The following is an 18,533-nucleotide window of genomic DNA, read 5'->3' on the forward strand; positions in this document are numbered from 1 at the left end:
CGCGTGGACGTTGCCCGCTTCCTGGTTCTTGAGCCCGTTCACCGTCGGCAAGGGCGCGCGACGCCGCCTTGGGTGAGGAGGGAGGTTTCCGCGATGACGGTTGTTCCCGATGGGAGGATGCGGCCAACACAGTTATTGCAAAATGCCGGTGGGGAGAAAGAACAACGTGGTGAGAGTGAGCACAAAGAGATGAATAGGGGCATGGGGTTGCGGTCGTTGTGGCAGCAAACTTGCCGTGAGATTCGTGCTAACGATTCAATGGTGAAAAATGCGTTTCATCCGTAATCCTACAAACCGACGTCTTTTTTTAGTGATTTCGATTTTTAGTACCTCTAATATTCCGTACTGTCTTATTATATCTGATAGATTTTTCCGAGGAAAAAGGTAGAGCAGAGCCCCCTATCTATACTTGCCCATGGGCAGCCCGGCCCGGACGGCCCGACCCAACCCGGGCTATAAAAGCCCGACCGGGCCTTGCCCATAGGCTAGGCCTGGACCTAGATTTTGATCCCGATGACCGGGCCGGCCCGGGCCCGGGCCCATCGTTTCTGTAGTTTAAGGAAGAGGCCCGGCCCGAGGCCCGACAAGCTTTTTGCATGATGGGCCAGGCTTGGGCCTGATTTTTAGGCCCGATGACCGGGCCCGACCGGGCTCAGGCCTAGGTTTTCTCCATCGGCTTTGGTAGGCCCGGCCGCCCGACGGATGCCCAGGTATACCCCTTTGCCCTCTCTCACCGTGCCAACTACTCCAATCATACTTGTCTCAAACAAAAAAACTACTCCAATCATACGTGAGGGCGCGGATGCAAAAACACCCCACACCAATCATCCACGCGAGGGCGCGGATGCAAAAACGCCCGCAGTCCAGCCAGTGCCGCTCCGCTCTATATAAACGAGCCGAGAGCGGGGGGCGGAAACCCTAAGCAGAGTGGGGAAAGGCGTCTTCGTACTCGCCTCTCTCCGCGCATCCTAGCCTTCGCCCTCCTCCTTCCCCATTTCGCCAGCGGCGCAGCCCACCAACCACCCCCACCCGCCGCCATGAGGGAGTGCATCTCGATCCACATCGGCCAGGCCGGCATCCAGGTCGGGAACGCGTGCTGGGAGCTCTACTGCCTCGAGCATGGCATTCAGGTACGGATCCATCCGCTCGCCCCTCCTCCCCCCTTGGCATGTCGTGTTCAGCGTCGGATCTGGGGTTTGTAGTGGTTGGTGGTGCGCTCGGTCGGCCGGATCTGGCGCAGATCTGACTGCGGCTGGTCAGATCTGCGGTTGCTCGAAGGGAAAAACCTGGATCTGACGGAATGCAGGGTGCATGCGGTCGATTCTGTGGGTCGATCTGGTGTTGTGAAGGGCGCGGCCGGTTCGAATTTGAATTTTTAGGTGTGGATTTACTGGATCTCAGATCTGATGCAGTTCGCACCTGCTATGGTGGTTGTATAGGTTTTCCTTGTTCCGGATATGACCAGTTTTTCCCGAAACTGAATCCATCGGTTTGAAAAGCCACTTGCTAGATAGAATGTGATCTGTATATTATAATAGGACGCCAGATGTATCATCTGCTCTTGTTAGAACATCACTGATCTGGCGCACACTCGTTTTGTTTGATCTGCTCTGTGCTGTACTGTTTAGATCTGATCGAATTCTGCTAGATCCGGTGGTATCTGTTCATGCATGTAATGTATCCTTGCTGATGGTTCTGAAATTCACATTGCCTGCTGGTGGAGAAATGCATCTCTAACTGATTACCGTACTTATCTTGTTGCTGCCAGGATCCTTTTCTTGTCCTGTTGCTACAGAATTTAGTATGTTAGCTCTACAGCTTTAACACTGTTTAATCCCCCATGTGCAGCCTGATGGCCAGATGCCCGGTGACAAGACCGTTGGGGGAGGTGATGATGCTTTCAACACCTTCTTCAGCGAGACTGGTGCTGGGAAGCATGTCCCCCGTGCTGTCTTTGTAGATCTCGAGCCCACTGTGATTGATGAGGTGAGGACTGGTGCTTACCGCCAGCTCTTCCACCCTGAGCAGCTTATCAGTGGCAAGGAGGATGCAGCCAACAACTTCGCCCGTGGTCATTACACCAGTAAGTGCTGTGCTTGTTCTTTGTTATCATGACAGTATTCACTCTTGCTCCTTATGTGGCTAACTTTTGCTGCTCCTATTGCAGTTGGCAAGGAGATTGTTGATCTGTGCCTTGACCGTATCAGGAAGCTTTCAGACAACTGCACTGGTCTCCAGGGATTCCTTGTATTCAACGCTGTTGGAGGTGGAACTGGCTCTGGCCTTGGCTCGCTTCTCCTGGAGCGCCTCTCTGTTGACTATGGAAAGAAGTCCAAGCTTGGGTTCACGGTGTACCCATCTCCCCAGGTCTCCACCTCTGTTGTTGAGCCATACAACAGTGTCCTGTCCACCCACTCACTCCTTGAGCACACTGATGTCTCTATCCTTCTTGACAATGAGGCCATCTATGACATCTGCCGCCGCTCCCTTGACATTGAGCGCCCAACATACACCAACCTCAACAGGCTTGTTTCTCAGGTACAGTCTTGTTTCTGCATGGTTACATGTTTTCTGTTTGATGTTTGTTTCAAGTTGCACTTCCTAATAATGTTTGACTGGGATCTAATTCATTGGTTAAACATCTAATGTGCAGGTCATTTCATCACTGACAGCTTCCCTGAGGTTTGATGGTGCTCTGAATGTTGATGTCAATGAATTCCAGACCAACTTGGTGCCCTACCCGAGGATCCACTTCATGCTTTCCTCCTATGCCCCAGTGATCTCAGCTGAGAAGGCTTACCATGAGCAGCTGTCCGTTGCTGAGATCACCAACAGCGCCTTTGAGCCTTCGTCCATGATGGCCAAGTGCGACCCCCGCCACGGCAAGTACATGGCCTGCTGTCTCATGTACCGTGGTGATGTTGTGCCAAAGGACGTCAACGCTGCTGTGGCCACCATCAAGACCAAGCGCACTATTCAGTTTGTTGACTGGTGCCCCACTGGCTTCAAGTGTGGTATCAACTACCAGCCACCAGGTGTCGTCCCAGGCGGTGACCTTGCCAAGGTTCAGAGGGCTGTGTGCATGATCTCCAACTCCACCAGTGTCGTCGAGGTCTTCTCCCGCATCGACCACAAGTTTGACCTGATGTACGCCAAGCGTGCCTTCGTCCACTGGTACGTCGGTGAGGGCATGGAGGAGGGAGAGTTCTCTGAGGCCCGTGAGGATCTCGCTGCCCTGGAGAAGGACTATGAAGAAGTTGGTGCTGAGTTCGACGAGGGCGAGGACGGTGATGAGGGCGACGAGTATTAAGCCTGCCTCCTGGTGCTTTCCCAAGGCTTGCTACTGCTATCCTATGATCTGCCCGAGTGGCTTTATCTGTTATCTGTCTGTTTGAACGTTTGCTTTGTGGTGTTTGTTTTACAACCTGTTGTGTTGTAAGAACCTTGTATCTTTGAACCTGCTTTGCACCTTGGTTAATATGCATGCTATCTGGTTATCTACACCATAGCCTCCATTTTCCTGTTTTATAATTTGTATTGTTTCATTTGTTTTACTGTTGAACTCTGCCTATTGTCTCAACATAGCCGGTCTGAAGCCTGAGTGAAGGAGTATGGTTGAGAGGATTGGTGAGCCGTTGTTAAAACTCAGCCACTTTATGCAGTTGAAACCCAAAAGCCCTAGCCGAACTTGTTAAACTCGGCCACTCTTATGCAGATGAAACCCAACAGATCGCCTACCCCAAATTAGTTGCAATGTGTCTGCGTAATGATGGTCGAACCTAATTTGAAATGCTGTTGCTTCCAGTAAGTGCCACGCTTGTACCAACCTAGAGTGAGAAGTGGAATTGAGGAAATGTTTGTCGTGTTGCCTATTTTACAGGTGCCTGAAGTTTCTCCTATATCATCACCGACCTAATTTGATCTTCAGGATTAAAAGATTCAGTAGTAGCCACAAGCTTAAAAAGATTCAGTAGTAGCCACAAGCTTAAAAAGCAGCAAGTATAAATCACAGGCAAGAAATATACAAGACCTATATAGTTTTGCAAGTTCGTAAATTGCTTGTTTTCTGATCGACCATATCAGACTTAACTCAGATCTGTACTCTATTCTTTAGATAGATGGCAAGAGAATATGATATGCTGGTGAAGTATGTCCAAATAACATGGTTCAGTGTTCAAGCACGAAGCCAGTCTCCATCAGGGGGTGAATCTGTAGAAGATTTGCATTATCAGTTTGGGTCCCAATAATTTCTATTAACACCAAGCAATCCCCACACCGCTAGAGCTGCAGCTCCCACCGGCGTCAAACCCCCAATTATTGCCCCGGCGACGCGAGTTACGGCGGCCAGCGGAGTGCAGACGGGCGTACGGTGGCGTGCGCCCGTCGGGGAAGAGTCCCGTTGCTCCCCTGTCCATGCTTCCCCACACGACACCACTCCCCGGCGCTGAGCAGGAACGCCGACCAGGCGGAGGACCTGCTGGATGAGCTCCACTATTTCCAGATCCATGACAGGCACCACGCCACCACCCAGGCCAATTTTCTCCGTCATGGCCGCAATGCTCTCCGGCACACTGCCACTAGCTGGGCCGCGTGCTTTTCTTGTCCGTCTGCCCAAGATCATGATGACAAGTTACGTTTCCACCCAGTGATCTTCTCCAGGAAAATCAAGTCGGTGTTACAGGACATGCAGACCCACTGTGATTCCATCTCCGATTTGCTTGGCAATATCCCAAGCAGCAGCATGGCAGTCACCCTGCACCGGCCTCAGATTGGATCCACAATTATACAAGATACATTATATGGTAGGAGACACACTTTTGAGGAAACTGTCAACCGTGTCATCAGCTGCGAAGATACTGTTTCTGTTCTTCCTATAGTTGGTCCGGGGGTATTGGAAAAACAACTTTCACTCAACACCTCTATAATGATGCAAGGCTGTATAGTGATACTGGGGGTGAAAATTATTTTGAAGTCAGGGTCTGGGTATGTGTATCGACTGAATTCGATGTGCTTAAGCTCACCAGGGAGATCCTTGGCTGCATACCTGAACAAGAAGGAATCAACGGTGTTGCAAATGAAACAACCAATTTAGACCAGCTTCAGAAATCCATAGCACACCGTCTCAAGTCCAAAAGGTTTCTAATTGTCTTGGATGATATATGGAAATGTGACGGTCAGGATCAGTGGAAGACCCTGCTAGCTCCGTTCACAAAGGGGGAAACCAAAGGAAGCATGGTAATTGTCACAACTCGATTCCCAAAGGTAGCAGACATGGTGAAAACACTTGATCCACTAGAGCTGCGAGGTTTGGAGTCTAATGACTTCTTCACATTCTTTGAAGCATGTATATTTGGTGATCACAAGCCTGAGCATTACGAATATGAGTTAGCTGATATTGCAGGAAAAATTGCAAATAAGCTAAAGGGTTCCCCACTAGCAGCCAAAACAGTTGGTGGACTATTGCGCAAGGACCTATCTCAGGAACATTGGAATGAAGTTCTTAAAAAACATGAGTGGCTGAAGCAGCAAAATAATGATGAGATCATGCCATCTTTAAAAATTAGCTACGATTAGCTCCCTTCTGAGCAGATAAGCTAAAGGTTCCCCAGTCGCCGCCGAACCCCCTCGCCGTCCAAGCCGACGGGAGGGGATATGGGCGAAGCCCTCCCTCCCCTGGCCCCCTGATACACTCCCACTCACCTCCCTCACTCCTCTCCAATCCTCCCTCGTCCTCTCCGTCGAGGGGGAGAAGCCCCGAGCCCACTATCGTTGCCCGCCGCCGTCCACCGCGGTGACCGCTCCCTTGTGCTCCTCCGGCTGGTCCAACACCTCTGTCGTCATCCGCCGCTACTGCTACGTCAACTCGCCCGAGCCGAGGAGCCTCCCAACGCCGGATCGCCCCGCCTTTCTCCCTCGGATCGACGCCGGCGACCTCCTCCCACTCCGGTCGGCATGCGGCTCCTAAACTGTCACTGGGCCTACGTGTGCCTCCTCGGTGAGCTCCGCGTGTTTCCCCTCTACCTCCCCTTCGCCTTGTTGCCTCTAGCTGCCCCTGCCACCATGCCCGGAGCTCCGCTCCACCGACCATGTCGCGCCCGCAGCTTCGGCCATTGAAACCCGCGTCCGAGCGTGTCACCGAGTTCTTTGGGTCCCCAAGAACGCGTAGCGCTTGCTCTTTCGCCGAGCCATGTAGTGTAGCGTCATCACCGTTCGCGCGTGCTTCGGCCGCCGCTCGGCCTTGCTGCTGTCACCGATTCTGGCCGTGTCCGGTGCAGGCGCTTGCGTAGATTGACGCGGCCCGGCGCGCTCAGCTCGCCCTGCTCCGTTTGCTCGCCTGTGCGGCGATCCTGAGCGTCGCTGCCATCTCGGGTGGTCGCCGAGACCACCAGCGGGCGTCCGGCGTCCAAAACCGACGATGGGTCACTGCCATGTGGGCCCCACTCGTCGGGGTTTATATTAGGGTGCTAACTGAGGGAGTCCTGGACTAAGGGGTCCTCGGGCGTCCGGCCTGTTATCTGTTGGGCCGAACTGATGGGCTATGAAGACATGAAGGCCGAAGACTATACCCGTGTCTGGATTGGACTCTACTTGGCGTGGAAGGCAAGCTAGGCGACCGATTATGAAGATTTCCTCCTATGTAACCGACTCCATGTAACCCCAGATCTCTCCGGTGTCTATATAAACCGGAGGGCATAGTCCGGATAGGACAGATTCATTACCATATACTCATAGGCTAGACTTCTAGGGTTTAGCCATTACGATCTCGTGGTAGATCAACTCTTGTAACACTCATATTCATCAAGATCAATCAAGCAGGAAGTAGGGTATTACCTCCATAGAGAGGGCCCGAACTTGGGTAAACATTCTGTCCCCCGTCTCCTGTTACCATCGATCCTAGACGCACAGTTCGGGGCGCCCTACCCGAGATCCGCCGGTTTTGACACCGACATCGGTGCTTCATTGAGAGTTCCACTGTGCCGTTGACGAAAGGCTCGATGGCCCCTTCAATCGTTGGTAATGGCGTCGTTCAGGGAGAAACCTTTCTCCCCGGACAAATCTTTGTGTTCGGCGGCTTCGTACTACGGGCCAACTCGCTTGGCCATCTGGAGCAGGTCGATAGCTACGCCCCTGGCCATCAGGTCAGTTTTGGAAGCTTGAACTACGTCGCGGATATCCGTGGAGACTTGATCTTCGATGGATTTGAGACCGCGACGATCGCTCTCCTTCTCTCCGATGAACATGACTCAAATCTGTCATCGGAGCACACCCAGGAGATGGATCCTGTTGCTGCAACGGCCTCAATACCGAAGCAGGTCATCCCCTCCGAGGCCATAAAGTCCGCGGCGTTGGAGCCGCACACGGATTCGACATCCTGCAATGCTGGCATTAATGGAACTCCGGACTCGCCTCCGGCTACATGTTCCAGATCAAGTGCGCCTGCGGACATCGAGCTGGATCGGTTATCAATTTTCGAATTTAGCGCCGCAGACATCTTTCAGCATTCGCCTTTGGGTGACGTACTAAATTCTTTGAAGAACTTGTCCTTGGAGGAAGACTCACAGCCGAACTATGTTCGGTTCGAGCTAGAGGCGGACGACGAGGAATTTTGCTACCCACCCGCCACCCACTTTATAGCCACCGTCGACGACTTAACCGACGTGCTTGACCATGGCTCCGAAGACATCACCGGTATGGACGACGATGCTAAGGCCAAGACCCGCCATTCACTGGACGTTGGACGGCCACCTCTTCGTACGACGTATACATGGTTGATACACCCAAAGGATCTGGCGACGACAAAGAAGAGCCAGATAATAATAAACCTTCTGAGACGCAGTCCAAGCGCCGGCGCCCCAAACGCCGTTCTAAGCCTCGCCGCTCAAAAGATAGCAACACTGGTACCGGAGAAAATAGTACTCCGGGCGACGCCGAAAACAATGAAGACCCTGTCGGTGCTACATCCGGACAGGAGGAACATGACGACAGACAAGACAACCCTGATGAGCAGGCCATAGAAGATGACTCGGGGGACGATAGTTACCGTCCACCCTCCAAAGAGGAGACAAGCCTCGGCAACGAAGATTTCATCGTGCCTGAGGACCCTCTGGAGCAGGAGCGCTTTAAGCTTGAACTCATAGCCACCGCAAGGAGCCTGAAAAAGAAACAGCAGCAACTTCAAGCTGAACAAGATCTGCTCGTCGACAGATGGACTGACGTCCTGACAGCGGAAGAATACGACCTCAAGCACCCAGCCAAGAGCTACCCGAAATGCAGACTGCTACCTCAATTCGATGAGGAGGCACCGGAGCACACATCTCCCCCGCATAATGCGGAACGACCACGACGTGGTCGAGACAGGGTGGCCGACCGGCCACCATGCGGTCGGGATAAGCGGCAACTCAGGCTGAACAGCAGCCTGCCCAACCGCCCCGCAAAAATAAAGACGGAAGAGTTCGGGGTCACACGTATGACCTCCGGCAGACCCTGGACAGTAGAGTAGGACATACAAGATCGATCTACGGATCGCGAGAACGTGCCTCGAGGCACGAAGACGGCCACCTATTCGGACGTGACAAACCTAACAATGCCCGGTCCGAGCGCCGCAGCGACACAACCCGGTACAGAGGTGCCGCACACCCTCTCTGCTTCACAGACGAGGTACTGGATCACGAATTTTCTGAGGGATTCAAGCCCGTCAATATCGAATCATACGACGGCACAACCGATCCCGCAGTATGGATCGAGGATTTCATTCTCCATATTCATATGGCTCGAGGAGATGACCTCCACGCCATTAAATACCTCCCACTCAAGCTCAAAGGGCCAACTCGGCACTGGCTTAACAGCCTGCCTGAAAATTCTATCGGCAGCTGGGAGGACTTGGAAGAAGCTTTCCTAGACAACTTCCAAGGAACCTATGTCCGTCCACCAGATGCCGATGACTTAAGCCACATAGTTCAACAACCCGGAGAATCAGCCAGAAAATTCTGGACTAGGTTCCTAACCAAAAAGAACCAGATCGTCGACTATCTGGATGCCGAAGCCCTAGCGGCCTTTAAGCATAGTATCCGGGACGAATGGCTCGCCCGCCACCTCGGCCAAGAAAAACCGAGGTCGATGGCAGCCCTGACGGCACTTATGACCCGCTTTTGCGCGGGAGAAGATAGTTGGCTGGCCCGCAGTACAAATACGGCCAACGAAATAAGTCCCTCCGAGGCCAAAAATAGCGTCGGCAAGCTCCGGCGCAACAGAAACAAACGCCGAGGCAATGGCGATAACACCGATGACACAACTGTTCACGCCGGATTCAGTGGCTCTAAGTCCGGCCAACGAAAGAAGCCCTATAAAAGGAGCAGCGGAAAACCATCCAGCTTGGACCGCATACTCGATCGTCCTTGCCAAATACATGGTACCCCAGACAAACCAGCCAACCATACTAACATGGATTGACGGGTCTTCAAACAAGCCAGCAAAGTAAATAACAGAAGCAAAGAAGGGGAATCACAGAGCGAAGACGACGACGAAGAGCCCCGGCAGCCGAACACTGGGGGGCAGAAGAAATTCTCCCCCAAATCAAAATGGTGAACATGATATACGCTACACACATCCCCAAAAGGGAGCACAAGCGAGCACTCAGGGACGTCTACCCGAAGTTCAATCCGCGGTCATCATTCCCGATCACCCCCGCTCGATGAGACCACCCAACTAGCATCTGGCATGGCGGTTCAGCCGCACTGGTCCTCGATCCAATCATCGACGGATTTCACCTGACTCGAGTCCTAATGGACGGCGGTAGCAGTCTCAACCTGCTCTATCAGGACACAGTACGTAAAATGAGCATCGACCCTTCACGAGTCAAGCCCACGAAGACTACCTTTAAAGGAGTCATACCAGGTGTAGAGGCCCGTTGTACGGGCTCAATAACGCTGGAAGTAGTATTCGGTTCCCCGGATAACTTCCGAAGCGAAGAGCTAACCTTCAATATCGTCCCATTTCGCAGCGGCTATCACGCACTGCTCGGACGAACCGTATTCGCTAGATTCAACGTGGTGCCACATTATGCTTATCTCAAGCTCAAGATGCCCGGTCCACGTGGCGTCATTACAGTAAATGGAAACACGGAACGCTCCCTCCGTACAAAGGAGCACACTATCGCCCTAGCAGCAGAAGTACAGCGTGGCCTTCTCAAGCAGCACTACAATCCGGTTGCCGAGCCCCTGGACACCATTAAGAGGGTCCGGACTATACCGCAGCAGGACAACCCGGCTCGTCAAAGGGCCAAACTAGCAAAATTCGGCCTCCGTCCAAGCCCAGACGAGGCAATGGTATTAGTACCGCGAGCACATAAGCTACGCACTCATGGGTACTGACGGAGGCAAAACTCGCTCGCAATCCACAGTATGGCTTGATAGACCATGGGATTCGCATGCTTCTGCTTTTTCTTTGTACATGTCTTCTTCTCTTTTCAAGGGCTATACGGACGACCTGCCTGCAGAACACTCCAAGGAAGCAAGGAGCTCCGGCGTACACAAGAACCCCCAGGTGGTTTCTAATAAACGATTCATCTACTTGTTTTACATACCCGCATGCAGCTCGCCCTTGGTTACGGCATTTTCAATAGCCTTACTTGCTTATCACATTACTGGTACAAAGTACGCCTTGACGTACCGATTACATAACAACGGTGAATAAATAGTGGCGTCCGCTCACTCACCTCAGTATTTATTACTCACTGCACACGTACACCATGGTACGCACTAATACGCCAGGGGCTTAAGTACACCCCGCATCACGACAATAAAAGTCCGAACACTTTTACAGTACAGTTCGGCACCCCGAACTTATAGCATTATATGCATCGGCTCCGAATCATGTCTTTGGTCAATAGTTGGGTTGCCCGGCTCCTGTGCTTACTACGTTCCGCTATATCGGCTAGGGCAGTAAAGGGAGAACTACTGCGATTGTGTCCCGGTTCTTCCGGACGAGCACCTCAGTAGAGAAAGCCAAAAACTGACAGTCATGATGCGGCGAGAGCCGGTCAGCTGTTCGCGAGGTTCTAAATTGTTGGAGATTTTTCCCGCTTCTTGCGAAGAATCGGTTCTTTCAATTAGGCGTGTATAGCGCCCCTAATTCGGCCTTTCGAACACCAGGGGCTTCGCCGACTTTATTAATTGTCAAACTCCTATGGCTAAGTGGGGGCGGTAAAGGCCGCATAGTCTGATTGCCTTGTTCGCTGCGCTAAACACCTCCTTTAAGGACCATAATGTGGAGTAAAGAGTGTTTAGATTTATCCCGAACACCCCCGTACTATCTACGTGGGGGCAGAAGCCAACGACTGGTCATCCCTCAGATTTAACAAACGGCCGCACATGAGGTGAAATTTAAAAATCACATACATTATACTACATAACATCCTTGTTCCATATTACAGGGCAAGATAATACACATGTTCTTACGGGAATATAATATCCTTCGAACATTTCTCCGCCGCAAGGCGGGACCCCTCCAGGACACCATCAAAATAATGCTCGGGTCAACGATGCTCCTTGCCCTCCGGCGGTCCCTCGGTCATCAGCTTCTTGGCATCCAACTTCGCCCAATGCGTCTCGACGTGGGCAAAGGCCATGCGCGCACCTTCAATGCAGACCGACCGCTTTACGGCTTCGAGCCGCGGACAGGTTCTCACAAGCCGCTGCACAAGTCCGAAGTAGCTGCCAGGCATTGGATCGGCAGGCCACAACCGGACTATAAAGTCCCTCATGGCTAGCTCCGCCAACCTGTGCAGCTCGACCAACTGCTTTAGCTGGTCGCTGAAGGGCACCGGATGTTCGGATCCCAGATATTGGGACCAGAACAGTTCTCCGTAGACATCCCTTCCTCGGCTCTATAATGCTCGGTCGCATCCGACGCACTGTGCGGCAGACCTGCAAATGCCCCTGGAAAACCAAAATTAAGGATAAGTACAAGGGACGTTGCTTCTACACGCCCACTCTGCATGGTGAAGAACTTACCCGCCGCAATCTTCTTGGCCATCTCGACTTCCTGGAGGGCGCACTGGGCTTCGGCTCGCGCATCCTGAGCGCTCTGGCGAGCCTTCATCAATTCGGACTCTTGCGCCTTACAATCGCGCTCCAGGGCCTCAAATCTCTCTATCGCGCCCTGGAGCTGTCGCTGCACCTCGCCAACCCGGGCCTCGTGCTTTTCGCGCAAAACACGCTCTTTGGCCGCTTTGTCCTCGGCCTCGGCTAGCACCTTCTTCAGGGTTGCCACCTCGACCGTGGCCCCTAATAAAGTTTACGACGTTTTAGACAAGTCGGACTACTCATTTTTTTTCAAAATGTACCTACAGGTTATTGCATACCTTGGCTGTCCTCCAACTGCTTCTTCACATGGTCGAGCTCCTCCTCGGCCCGCTCTAGTTTCTGCTTTAGTCCTGAGACCTCCGCAGCATGAGCAGTGGCAGCTTGTAGGGATACCTGCATATTCACATAGACAACTCACGTTAGACTCCTGCAATTTTTTGATCCTCTGTTCGGCCTTTTCTTCCCGAACACCAAACAGAGTATCAGGGGCTACTGTCTACACTGTGATACTTTTCCTACAATCACATTACTTACCTCAAAGCCTATTAGAAGGCTAGTGCAGGCTTCGGTCAGTCCGCTTTTAACGAACTGAACCTTCTCTACTACCGTGTCCATAAGGACACGATGTTCATCCACGATAGAGGCGCCTCATAGCGCCTCCAGCAGATTGTCCGGTGCCTCTGGCTGGACAGAGGTCACCGGTGGAACAGGCACACTCCCTCCTAGCGGGGAGTGCCGTTCGCTGGACCCCGGAGCTGTGTACATCTCCGGAAGGGTATCCAGCTGAGGGCCGAAGGAAACTCGGGCCCCATCACCAGTCCCCATGGGGGCTTTTTCCCCCATGTGCCCGGCGTCCGAGGAGTCGTCCTGGGGCGTCACCCCGATGATCTCCGGAACCTCCCCCCGGCCTGGGAAAGTCTTTTTGGACACCACCTCGTCATCACCCTTGGGTGAGAGGGAATGAGCAGGTGGCGGAGACATGCTAGCCATCTCCTCCGTGTTTAGCGAATCCTCAGTCGAGGATCGCGGAGAGCCATCGCGTGCCGGACTGCAAGGACAAAATTTACAATATGTCAATATCACAAACCAGAAAGGCCAGATATTTGCAAACTCTGATGCTTACGAAGCGGCCCGAGGCTTGGTCCGGCAAGGCCGTTCCGGACTGCTGTCGACATCCCATGCGGAATTATCCGCGAGGGAGCCTCTAACCCTCTTAGGCGTTTTCTCCTCTGGGCTTGCGGGGGCCGCTCTCTTCTTCCTCCCCGCCTCAGGTGGGGAGTCGTTTTCTTCTTCCTCTTCATCGTCGTCGTCAGAGGACGAAGAGGAAGTCTCGCTTCCGGACGTCTCGTCCGGAATGCTTCTCCGGCGAAGGCCCTTCTGGGCCCCTTGGGCCGCCTTTTTAGCCGTCTTCTCCGACACCTCATAAGGTGCAGGGAACAACATCTTCTCCAATAATAGAAATTCCTAGTCCCCGGGTAGCGGAGCTGGACAGTTAATCTTCTCGGCCAGCTTAATCCAGGCCTGAAAATAGGGGAAGGAAGCTTAAATCTCCCCTCAAAATATGCTAGTAGGGGATACTCCTTGAAAACATTAAAGGAACTGACCGGGTTGGGCTGGCGCTTTAAGCTAAGCCCGCGGTCTTCGGTCACAGGTGGTGGCGTTTCGCCGGTCTTGAAGAGCACCTTCCAGATTTCTTCGTGCGTCATGCCGAAGAGCTCCAGTAGCGTCTGGTGCTTGGCCGGCTCGAACTCCCACAAATTACAAGTTCGGCGTTAGCACGGAAGGACCCGACGAACAAGCATGACCTGGACTACGTTGAGAAGCTTGATCTTATTTTCTATCATGTTCTGGATGCACGATTGGAGCCCAGTCAGCTCGACCGAGGGACCCCAGGTTAGGCCCCTCTCTTGCCAGGAGGTGAGCAGCATCAGGATTCCGGATCGGAATTCGGGGGCCGCCAACCAGTCAGCGTCGCATGGCTCGGTGAGTAGAACCACCCCGATTGCCACCCCTTCACCGTCTCTGCAAACACACCTTCAGGCCAGGTAACGTTGGGCATCTTGCCCACCATAGCGCCTCCGCACTCTGCTTGTCGACCGCGCACTACTTTCGGCCTCACATTAAAGGTCTTCAGCCATAAGCCGAAGTGAGGCGGGATGCGGAGAAAGGCCTCACAAACGACGATAAACGCCGAAATGTTGAGGATGAAGTTGGGGGCTAGGTCATGGAAATCCAGCCCATAGTAAAACATCAACCCGCGGACGAATGGGTGAAGAGGGAACCCAAGCCCGCAGATGAAGTGTGCTAGAAACACAACCCTCTCATGGGGCTCGGGAGTGGGGATGACTTGTCCCTTGGCCGGGAGTCGATGAACGATCTCTTTGGCCAGATACCCGGCCTCCCGGAGCTCCTTGATATCCTTCTTCTTGACGGAGGAGGCCATCCACTTGCTTCCAGCTCCGGATCCGGACATCTTTGGAGTACTTTCTCGAGCAAGGGAAAAGCTAAAAGCTTGGGCACTAGAGCTCGAAGATGGAAGGGCTGAGGGCGTGGGTGAATGAGAGGAATCCTTACCTCCTTATAGAGGCCGCGAATACCAAGCGCCTCCCCGCTCGCCTTGAACTCGCCTATTCCCAAGGGCCGTGCAAACAGCGCGGTTAGGTTAGCCATGCCTACATTGATGAGAATCCCGCAATAGGGGGGCACGACCTTTGCATCGACAAGACGTGCCAATAGCAACCGCGTTTTGAAACATGGGATGGCGAAAAAAACGGTTTGAGATTATGGCCAGATAGACATAATGTCGTGTTGTAAAAAGCTGTCAGCAGATGGGACTTGTGTAAACATATGTATATATTCTCTCTGCGATTGTGCATGGTGTGTAACAGGTCCGTACACAATCATCACATCCGAAGACTATCTTGGAGTTCGGAAAAGGGGGAACCCGCCTTGCAATGCCGAAGACAATCTGCGCGCCGGACTCCTCGTCATTGAAGCCAGGTTCAGGGGCTACTGAGGGAGTCCTGGTCTAAGGGGTCCTCGGGCGTCCGGCCTGTCATCTGTTGGGCCGGACTGATGGGCTATGAAGACATGAAGGCCGAAGACTATACCCGTGTCCGGATTGGACTCTACTTGGTGTGGAAGGCAAGCTAGGCGATCGATTATGAAGATTTCCTCCTATGTAACCGACTCCATGTAACCCTAGATCTCTCCAGTGTCTATATAAACCGGAGGGCATAGTCCGGATAGGACAGATTCATTACCATATACTCATAGGCTAGACTTCTAGGGTTTAGCCATTACGATCTCGTGGTAGATCAACTCTTGTAACACTCATATTCATCAAGATCAATCAAGCAGGAAGTAGGGTATTACCTCCATAGAGAGGGCCCGAACCTGGGTAAACATTGTGTCCCCCGTCTCCTGTTACCATCGATCCTAGACGCACAGTTCGGGACCCCCTACCCGAGATCCGCCGGTTTTGACAGCGACACTAACCCCTGCCTAACACTAACCCACTCCCTTAACCGCTCACTAATCCATGGGCCCACGGCCACTAATTTAACTCGAGACAATATTTCAATTTAACTAAACCCCCTGTTAAAATATGTATCGCTTACACACGGGCCCCACTGGTTAGTATTGACCAGTCAACGATCCTGTTGACTGGACCTGCTGACTCAGAGGCCCCACCAGTCAGCCTCTACTGACTAGGCAGTTGACCCAATTAACTGGGCCCACTGGTCAGCCTCTCTGCGGGTCAGTTGGGTATAGTTCTGGGTACACATAGCAATTACTGAATAAACTTCTAATTAATAATATTTCAGGAAATTCCAGAATATGTTTAAATCTTTGAAAAATCATATAAATTAATCCATAAGTCATATGAAAATAATTTATATATGAAAATTGCTTAGAAAAATACAACAAATCTGAATATGCAATCTGTTCATCTGTCACATGCCTCTAGCATGATGAACATGGAACCGTCCCCTCTCTTTCATCTGTCCGGAAAATGCAAAGCGCCGGGAAAACCCCTCTGGATGTTTTCCCTCTCCGTCTCCAACGTGTAGTACTACGTTAGGTCACCCTAGTACTACGTCAGGTCACCCTTGCTTTATATTTATTGTTTCTTCCCCCTCTTCTCTCCGGTAGACACCGAGACCGACGCTGCTGCCGGGTACGACTACGCCCTTGACGTCTAGCCACTTGCAGCAGAGCTTCCAGGCAAGCAAACCCCCCTTGATCATTCCCATATCGCCCATTCCATTCTCTCTTATGCTTGCATTCGATTTTGCTACTATACTTGATTGCTCCTATTCTGATGCATAGCCTGCTTTTGTAACCACAGTTGTACCTTACCTGCTTATCCCAAATGCTTAGTATAGGTCGGTTAGTGATCCATCAGTGACCCCTCACCTTGTCCCTGTTGCCCCCGCCGTATTACCAGATGACACGATCAACGTGATCGACGTTCAGGGCCCGACACATCACCTCACCCCCTTTAGTTGTATGATTCTCCCAACACATCACCTCACCCCCTTTAGTTGTACGACTCTGTAGAGCTATCGAGTGCCAAGGGTGATACCTCGTAACGCACTCCAGATGATAACTATGTAGTGTAGCTAATCGGCCATGGTCTGTCGAGGGTGATTCCTCCTTCACCACTCCCGATACGGCTCTGTCGTGCAACACATCAAGTGTCAGCCTCGAGGGTGATTCCTCCTTAGTTCATCTTGACGGTTACATCAAATGGAATCCATCGAGGGTGATTCCTCGGATTCCTCTTTGGTGCATGGACACACGGTTACATGGACTTTACCATAGAACCATATTAAAGATGGGTCGGCGCAAAGGGGTACCCGCGAGTGATGTGAAGTCGGGTTGACTTGGAGGGTACCCGCAAGGTAATTACTAGGCACAGCCGGGTAAGGCAGACCGCCCTGGAGTGGGCTGGGCCTGGCCCTTGTCGTAAGTGCTCAAGACGGGGCAACAGGGGCACTGATCGTCACCGCGTGCTCCCAAGACACTAACGGTTTGGGTATTTGATCTGAGTTGGTCATTGACCTATACGCACTAACCGCCACACGGGAACAGTTATGGGCACTCGGCGCCGTATGTATCAGCCGAAGCTCTCCAGATGTCAGCGGATGAGCGGCACGCGCTCGGGTGGTCCGCGTAAGCACCTACCTTGTATAAGGAGGTTGCGAGGACTGATTCCGGTTGCATTCGCAATGTGCAAGAGTGCAACGGGCGATGGGCCCAAGACCCCTGCGCGCTTAGGATGTAGATCGGTATGCTGGCCTCTCTGTTGAGCCTAGGTAGGGGTACGGCGTGTTGATCTTCCGAGGCCGGGCATGACCCTGGAAAGTGTGTCCGGTCAGAGTGATCGAGTGTGTTGGGTAATGTGGTGCACGGTAACAGGACGACTCGAAGTTGTGTCCCGATCTTAAGCCTCGAAAATGGATGGCGCTGAAGCGCGCGACCCACACCCGGCCATCTGGGCGAGCGCCATGCCCCGATGAGTAGGAGGGCGTGGCGGCCGCTGCAAAACCCGGGGCGCGAGCCCGGGCGGAGCGGCCGTCGGTGCAGATCTTGGTGGTAGTAGCAAATAGAACTGGATACTGAGATGTGAAATGGATATGATGGCTCCAGGATTGCTTTCTCGCCGGGAGTCGAGAAGGATCTTTGGGCGCCAATTCTACAACATGCATGCTACTTATAATATGCTATTCTATATTCTTCTAAATGCAGCAAGATGCTTGAAGATGCTAGTCTTTGATAGGCCAGGCTTTCCCTTCTCTTCTGACATCTTGTAGTTTAGTCCAAAGATATAGCCCCATTCCTTTGATACCAATGCATACTTAGCATAGTTCTGATGTAAGTCTTGCGAGTACTTTGGATGAGTACTCACGATTGCTTTGCTACCTCTTTCCCCTATACCCGATTGTTGCGATCAGATGGCGGATCCCAGGAACCAACTTCTACCGCCGACGACTACTACTACTACCCCGAGGTACCTACTACTACGTGGAGTCCGCCGATGACCAGGAGTAGTTAGGAGGCTCCCAGGTAGGAGGCCTTGCCTTTTCGATCGTTTCTATTGTTTGTGTTAGCCTTTTTAAGGCAAACTTGTTTACTTTATGTTTGTACTCAGACATTGTTGCTTCCGCTGACTTGTTTGTATTCGAGCCCTCGAGGCCCTTGGCTTATAATATAAAGCTTGTATGACTTTATTTTGTGTCTAGAGTTGTGTTGTGATATCTTCCCGCGAGTCCCTGATCTTGATCATACACATTTGCGTGTACAATTAGTGTACGATTTAATCGAGGGCGTCACAGACCGAATGATATAAAAATAATAATAGTGCAAGAGTGTCGTGCACTAAGCTGGAATCTGCAAATATTTTATTCAAATGAGAAGACAAAGTAATATGGGCTCTTTGTCAGA

At 52.2% G+C, this 18,533-nt stretch overlaps 2 protein-coding genes across 2 annotated transcripts; both read left to right on the forward strand.

The window, feature by feature from the left end:
- The first annotated feature begins 845 nt into the window (after window positions 1–845).
- LOC109744307 (tubulin alpha chain) lies at window positions 846–3,501 on the forward strand. Its single transcript, XM_020303413.4, has 4 exons — window positions 846–1,130; window positions 1,849–2,083; window positions 2,168–2,538; window positions 2,654–3,501. The coding sequence occupies exons 1-4, from the start codon at window positions 1,038–1,040 to the stop codon at window positions 3,308–3,310; spliced, it is 1,356 nt and encodes a 451-aa protein (XP_020159002.1). The 5' UTR covers window positions 846–1,037; the 3' UTR covers window positions 3,311–3,501.
- A 1,183-nt stretch (window positions 3,502–4,684) lies between these two features.
- LOC109744311 (putative disease resistance protein RGA1) lies at window positions 4,685–5,574 on the forward strand. Its single transcript, XM_073510966.1, has 2 exons — window positions 4,685–4,983; window positions 5,025–5,574. The coding sequence occupies exons 1-2, from the start codon at window positions 4,685–4,687 to the stop codon at window positions 5,572–5,574; spliced, it is 849 nt and encodes a 282-aa protein (XP_073367067.1).
- The last annotated feature ends 12,959 nt before the right edge of the window (window positions 5,575–18,533 follow it).

The sequence above is a fragment of the Aegilops tauschii genome, chromosome 1 (genome assembly GCF_002575655.3).
Source record: "Aegilops tauschii subsp. strangulata cultivar AL8/78 chromosome 1, Aet v6.0, whole genome shotgun sequence".
Classification (NCBI taxonomy): domain Eukaryota; kingdom Viridiplantae; phylum Streptophyta; class Magnoliopsida; order Poales; family Poaceae; genus Aegilops; species Aegilops tauschii.